The 7,627-nt window shown below is 37.3% G+C and overlaps 1 protein-coding gene across 5 annotated transcripts; it reads right to left on the bottom strand.

Annotated features, from left to right (window-relative positions):
* Positions 1 to 3,173: 3,173 nt before the first annotated feature.
* higd1a (HIG1 hypoxia inducible domain family, member 1A) lies at positions 3,174 to 6,850 on the bottom strand. Of its 5 annotated transcripts, XM_034288385.1 has the most exons (5): positions 6,499 to 6,587; positions 5,920 to 5,968; positions 5,335 to 5,412; positions 4,560 to 4,694; positions 3,174 to 4,022 (listed from the first exon to the last, which is right to left on the bottom strand). In XM_034288385.1, exons 2-5 carry the CDS (start codon positions 5,942 to 5,944, stop codon positions 3,916 to 3,918), a joined length of 345 nt encoding a protein of 114 aa, XP_034144276.1. In that variant the 5' UTR covers positions 5,945 to 5,968; positions 6,499 to 6,587; the 3' UTR covers positions 3,174 to 3,915. The 5 variants fall into 5 exon arrangements, with proteins under 5 accessions (XP_034144276.1, XP_019896312.1, XP_034144280.1 ...); XM_020040753.2 differs by lacking the exons at positions 5,920 to 5,968; positions 6,499 to 6,587 and adding an exon at positions 6,753 to 6,850; XM_034288389.1 differs by lacking the exon at positions 5,920 to 5,968 and having other exon boundaries at positions 6,572 to 6,655.
* Between the last annotated feature and the right edge of the window lie 777 nt (positions 6,851 to 7,627).

Here is a 7,627-nt window from a genome sequence, read left to right as displayed (position 1 = left end):
TATGTCATATGCCTATGTCTGCTGGTGTGGATATTACTGTTCCGGGAAAAAACAAGAAGTGCAGCTACCGACACCATTACAGAAACATGGAAATATACAGCTCCGGAGCAAATTAAGAGACCACTGCACCTTTTTCTTTCCTTTCCAAAAAGTTGACAAGGAACAGAATCGTTCAATTTGCAGTGGTCTCTTAATTTTAACCCTTCTGTTCCTCACTCAAAACGTTCCTTTTCAACTTTTTTGGAAAAAAAGGTGCAGTGGTCTCTTAATTTGTTCCGGAGCTGTATATTTCCATGTTTCTGTAATGGTGTCGGTAGCTGCAGCCTTACGTAAATCTTTATTGACTTTATCTAAATGTACGGGGAATTGGTTTTTAGCAGTTTTCTCTTTTGTAAAGAACATTTATAAAACGCTCATTTCAATGAAATGTTCTGCCGGAAACCTCATGTTCTGGTATAGCCATTTGGTGGGGTTTAAATTATAGTGTGATTGTAGTTGAATCATACAATATAATGGCATCATCATTTTCTTCAGAAAGCAGATGTATTGTTGAATCTTGGCAAATGAATATGCGTTTGCAGAAGAGAAGCTTAGCTGAACCCTTATATGTTCTACGTACTCTATTATTTGCAAAGTGAGGTCAATTCTTCTCAAAGCCCTCAGCCTTATTACATACTAGGTCTTTCTGTGAGATGAAAGGTTGTCCTCTCGGTGATAGATGTTCACTGTGGTCTCAGGGGTGAATGTAACGTATTGTATAAATATCATGTATAGATCTGGTGATAGGGGAGGCCATAGAAGGCGCTTGACATCACCTGGAGTTCATAAAACCATACTTGAATGTGTAGCGTTTATGGGGGCATTATCATGAGGGAATATTATTTGCACCATGCAACTGGTCTAGTAAAAATTGTCTCATTCTTTAAACTGTTATAAAACCTTGCTGAGCAATCATCAGAAAAAAATGACTCCCATGAGATGATGGGAGTCATTGATTTTGGCTTTTACCAAATGTAAACCTGTCCGGATTTAGTAATTATGGTGAAAGAGCCCAATCAGACCATGTAACTTTTTTCATTGCATAGATGTCCCAGTTCGGGGCTCCTTACACCAAGTTTTAATTCTTTGTACATACAAGTGGCTTACAAATATCAGCTCTCCCATCAGTTCCAGCTTTGTGAAGCTTACGACATTCAGTTTTTGTTGAGACTGGATCACAGTGATGCTGATTCAATTCTGTGGTAATTTTGGAGGCTGTGCTTTTGGGGCAAATACAAATGGGGGATAAATTATTGGCATGGAATCTATGAGTATATTTAAAAACGTAGTCCCTCATTTGAAGTTTTGATGATGTGGTGGAGAGCACTGTCAAACATGTCGGTCCAAAATCTCCCATAGGTGTTCGATTGTGTTGAGATCTGGTGATTCTAATGGCATACAATTCACATCATTTTCACATAACAAACCATTCAGTGACCCCTCGTGGCCTGTGGACGGGGGCGATTGCCATCCTTGAAGAGACCCAATAACAAACCCTCTTTCACTTAGATCCTTTCCTCTTACAATCTTGATCCAAAATGTAGGTCAACTGGGCATTCTCAACATTTTCATACATGCCAGAGATAATGATAGGATGTTAATTGCATCATGCAGTACACCTGTTTGGAAGCATCTGCATTTGTTATGTGCCTCCAATGATTTATTCAGGTTTTTCCTTTAATGTCTCCTGTCTCTATGTTGTCCTTATTCTTTAGACTGTTTACCTTTTTTGTGACCGATGCTCCTGCAATTTGGCCTCTTTGGATCTCTGTTAGTTGCCTCATTTTGCTTTGAAAATTCATATCAAACTGCTATTGTCAGCCCTCTTTTATAGCTGCTACATTTATTACTACTCTAACACAATCAACTTAATGTGATCTCAGCAGCTTTGTAATTGAAATTCAGTTACTTCATTTTAACAGTCCTATTCTATGTGGTGTTTCTGTTATTTTGTCCACCCCTGTACTGTACAAGTGTTGTGAAAATTAATGAGGATAAAATGCACATCTGAAGAGAATGCACAAACTTCTGAAGAGGCAATAAGGCTAAAACACAATCTGTCCATTATTTGTGTTCATATCTTGGTGGGATATTAAGATATTTCTTAACTAAAATATCATGTGAACATTGCTAAGATTTTAAGGTGAGTTTACAGGCACAGGAAGATGACGTTAACCTTGTCCCCAGGCTGATGCAAACAGCAAAATATTATTGTTAGCCTGGAATATATATTGGGCTTTTGAGGAGTAAAAACATTTCTCTCTTCATGAATTCAAACAACCACTGGAGACATTGGCTGAGAATTTACCACCTGCCCACAGTGCCTTAATAAACTGTAGCTAAATCCCAAATGGACCATTGATTAAATTCACTCCATCCTCTGCCCTTCATTTCTGTGTTTACATGCATGTCTGAAATTTTTGTACATGTCCCACATCTGAGGAAGGAGAAATGATCACATATGAAGGGGCTAATTAGACCCCTGGTAGATACTTTCTTCATGCTTGTGTTATTAAATAACCATTTGCCATTAATCACATCATAGGCACACGTGTCCCGAAATTTTGGAATTTATTAAATCCCCTCCACTGTGGGAAGTCACCCTCCTGAGTTCTCAGCAACACGTGACCATGGAGGGCACTCAAACAAATCATTTCATAAAAGCCTTTTTGCATCAGCAGTTGTCACAAAGTGCTTTTACAAAACACTCCGAGCAAGTGTGTAGTGGATAGGGGTCAGTTTGATATTTAGTGTCATTTACTTGTAAAAGCGTTCAATACTGCCCCTAGCAGCCATTCTAAGCATAATGCCCTACAGAGAAACATTATGCAATAGCAATAACTTTGCATCAGTTTCTCTTTTGTTGAAATAGAAAATAATTTATCAATTCCATGTTTTTCACAGCTAAAGCAATTTGTTTTGACTAAAAAGTATCTTTTCATATTTCTTTTGTGCATCTTTGACAAAATTAATACGCAAGAATATTTTTTCATTAGCAAAATACTTACATTTAAATTAAATAAAACAAATACAATAAAACACCCTCTCAAAATAAAAACGTCATCCAGAGCAGCAGACAGGACCTACGCACTGATAGCAATTTCTTGTACCAATATAGTCACCGCAACTCAAACTACCTGAAAGCCTTCAACGTTTTATTTGCACATACAGCCTCAAATTTATATTCAACCCTAATTTGAAAGGGCCACAAGATTTGTATTTTACTGCTAGCATTAATACAAGCAAAAATCACCAGTAGACATCTGCACTTGATGACATCACCTGTAGACATCTGCAGTTCGTTTTAAGTTTCAAAGATTATTTTCCAGTTTGGATTGCCTTGTAATCTCATACTGGCTTTAGACATCTGCAGTTCTATCCTTCCCACCCTAAACCACCCTGGACTAGCTAAGAACATTCTGGTCTCGTTCAGTAAGGGAAGAAAAGTATTCTACCTACTGCCCCATCAATAGCCAGGTTTATCTACTGTCCTTAGCAATAAATTATTTATATAATCAAGAACATTCAGAGACCACAACAAAAATTTTGTTCTCGTAAACTGTGGAAAGTTTCTCTGACCACTTGTCCTCTAGTTAAATACATCCTGAAAACAGGTAAGAGGCTCTGCTAAATTATAAATATCTTAATGTAAAAGCTACATTATGTCAGAAAACATTTGTTTGGCTCATACCTCTAGAAGTGATATTAACGCTCAAATGTGAGTTGAGGTAAGTCACATCATCTCCAAAACAGAGAGGGCAGTAGAGACATTCTAGTTGAATGAGAATTCCTTTAAACTACATAGTACCATGAGTTATGTAGATGTACAATGTATGGCATATCCATAATAACTTAATACACCTTAAATAAAAAACATCAGTCCATATTCATTTGTGGGGTCCTTTGTTTTGTCTCTTGTTGCAATGCCTTCAATTCTTCTCTTGGCTTTACAATGTAGTCTTTGTACATTGAATATATTACCCCTGAAAAACAAATAAAATAAACTAGTAATATGTTCATTGTAAAAGAAAGCAGTATCATTAAATTAGCCTGCTTACTTAAATAAGCAGTCATGTACATGTTCAGTAATTCTCTCTTCAGTAATTCACAGAGCTAAACTTGCAAATGGGTTTAAAATGTAAAGTCAACTGTTCCTGATATCTCAGAAACCCAGAACTAAAATCTACTGTAAATGCACATGCTTGATTCAATTCTGGAGGAGGCATATTAGAAATTCAAGAGGACAAAGAGTAAAAGCAGGGCTGTAACTCCATCCCTTCTTAAAGATATATGTAGGTCTGAGGGGTAAATTTACCCTGCCCTGCTAAAATGTGAAAGAGGTGAACACCTACAAAATTCGGATTAATCCAAATGATCAGCAACAAAAACTCATCATCCCAGAGCAAAGTTCCTCATTGGCTGTTGCTAATGATGGGCATTCAGAGTCTTTTCGGGAAGGCAGCTCTAGTGGCTTGGCCCGAAAAGAGGCAGTTATTTTACATCTGAAAAACTGTACATACCAACTGTTATAGCTCCCACCACAAATCCTTGAGCCATTACACGCATGTGGATGAGATGCACTGACATCTTCATGTCTCCACGGCTCTTCAATCTGAACAGTCTGTATCCCACAATGGTAAAGAATCCTGCCATTCCTTGAAAGCAAAAACAAAATATGAGTCAAGGGAGTCCAGTACACAAAGGTTGTGGGCTGGAATCGAGGAATATGTGCGCACAGCAACTTAACCAGTCCCATGTCAATGTCCACTATCCATACATATTTTGAGGCTAGTACATATAGGCTATCTAAAATATATTTTGTAAAACAAAGCCAAATAATAACATTAGGATTCAATCAACCTTGATAATGAGGCATAGAAAACATGTAGCCTATTTAAATGTGCATTTCATGATCTGCCAAAACACTAGATATGAGGGATTTGCAAATGTAAATATTTTCTCATGATTCCTGGTCAATTTTCAAGCATTTCTAACTAACTAAGGGCATTTCAGGACCCTTTTTGGTGGCCTGTCTCCAACAAGCGCGGTGTCCGCTAATGTATCTAGCTAGCCTTAGAAAGATAAAAAATAACTCAAATAAAATGTCAGTAGGAATTATGTAGGCCTACTGTCATAAAATGCAGGCTATAAACAAAACATTTCCTCTCAATATGTTTCAAGTATTCCTTTTCCAAATCAGTTACTGTTTTCTTGCTTGCACTTAGTTGTGTAATCACGGAGGTACATGAGCTAACAAGATAGATTGGAATGCAGTGTTTGTGTGTGTATAATCACCTATTGGGACAAAAGGATTCTCCTTTGCCTTGCGCATAAACTTAGACCCTCCATCATATTCAAGTGCAGACATCTTAGCTGAAATTAGAAAATATAATTAAAATGACTAAATTACTTAACAAATACAGCAAAGATGTTATTCACAATGATTAGCTCACTACATACATTACATTAAAGAGGCTAGCAATCTTTAGGAAATGTACAACACCAAAATAATTAATCAGTGACATACTCATAACTTAAATTTCCCATTTAACATGTAATATATTTTGCAATGTAGCAAATACAAAAAAAATACTTTTATAATAAGCCTACATAAAAGGACCTTTCAATCATTAAAGACTAGGTCGAAAACTCTATTTTGAATGAAGGTCAAAGGCAACCTTCATTCAAGATCTTTAGAACTGAATCCAATATCCGGTATCCAAATGAAAATGTGTTCTTACCTTTTAATTTAGTCAAACGTTTACGAAAGAGAACCGAACATGAATAGTAAAAACCTATCTAAAGCTACGAAGAGATCAGAACTTACTTTCCTCACAGCGAGTAACTCAAACAATTCAATGATGTAACATTTTCACGCACATGTGACTACACGTAACGCCGGCATTTTCTAATAACGCGTTCATGGCATCTGGGAACTCAGAAAATCACAGATATTTATATACAAGAACAACGTAACACAGTACACAATTTCAGGCTACTTAAAAACAGTCAAAAACAACACATTGTACATAGGTGTATACACATTCAAATAAAAATGCATACGGCTTCCCAAATATTTAAGGACCTCAGAGGCTGAATCTTAAATCGCATACTTGCAAGCTATGCCAAATTAGAATGCGAGAAGATTGGTGTATTCCAATCCATAGTACGCCAAAAGTTGCCGGATAGTCTACTATTCTGGTGGATTTTCGAAGTAAGCATCCATGTGCATGCCTATTGGGGTAAAAGTGGTTCCAAACCTTTTTCAGTTACTGTACCACCCACAAACTTTTGTTTTGCTGAGTACCCCTGGAGTCAAGGGAGAAAATCTGATATCGAGTTTGGAGGGGACAATTACATAACATTTTTCCAAGAGCAATTTTTGAGGGGGACACCAAAAGTAGTAATTCAGCTTGTGTGTGTGAACCCTACCAACATTTTTTACAGGATTAGCCTCACGTTAGTTACGTGCATTCAGTGCATTTCAGACGGTAGACACGAACACTGTCACCTTGCCAGCTAAACTACGTACACTGCATTGCAAGCTTCTCTCATTGGCTCACAAAAGCTGGTTGATGTTACTGTAGCGTGCTAACATCAGCTAGCTATCAACGAGTGACCTGTAATACAATACAGAGAAAATGAAGGCTGGTGACGGTTACAAATGTTTTTTTGTTGTATTGAGTGGTAGAAGTAAATAAATGTCTACTTACTGATAGTCAACCACCAGCGGAGACTGTCAAATTCCCAAACACGCACAGTACCTGCAGGATGTACCACTGCTGAGTGCTGGGGGGCAGTCAATCAAACAACTGTGAGGCAAAAGACGGAGGTGTCGCAATTTTTTTAACGTGCTGTTGAGTGTATATTATATTCAGCAAAAGTGCTTTCATTGCGTCTTATTACTATTATTGAAATTACATAGTTATGTTTACATTTATAAATTCAGGGGGACAAATCAATTTTACCCGGTGTCATGTGTGTTCTCGAGTACCCCTGTTGATAGACCAAGCAAGATAAAACATAACATGTTACCTTACAGAATTCCACTTCGCTCATGTAGGTGTATCATTGCCCACTCGCCACCAGGGGCCACTGGCGGGTCTCAATAGCCTTGATTCTCTTCACTCACTCAACACTTTAGCAAATGGAGTTCCAAGGGGAAGGGATCCATTAGGTATTTAACAATATCAATGAGAAACTGATCTTCTTGGGTTGAAATACGTTTTTATTTGAAAAATAGTATTGGATGCCTAATTCTCATGGTTTTGATTGTTGGAAAGGGGTATTTAAGCAAGCCAGCTGGTTTAGCTAGATAACATCGTTAACAAATCAGTAACTAGTCCACCAGCAAACACAACTTAAACACACAGTAAGTAATATTTTTAAGATATTTAAGTACACTTTGTTTTACAAAGACTTCTAAATAACAAGAAAATAGTCTACTTCGTAAAGTAGTGTGGATATATTGACTGTATAAGCTGTTAAACTATTGTGGGCATTAAGGCCAAATGTTGAATGTCTGCTGAAAGTTGCAAGTAGAAAAACAGGAAATCTTATTTAGGCAGTTGCTAGGAAGAGGAAGTAG

This window comes from Esox lucius, chromosome 3, assembly GCF_011004845.1.
Source record: "Esox lucius isolate fEsoLuc1 chromosome 3, fEsoLuc1.pri, whole genome shotgun sequence".
Taxonomy (NCBI): domain Eukaryota; kingdom Metazoa; phylum Chordata; class Actinopteri; order Esociformes; family Esocidae; genus Esox; species Esox lucius.
This window is presented reverse-complemented; position numbering and strand designations above follow the sequence as displayed.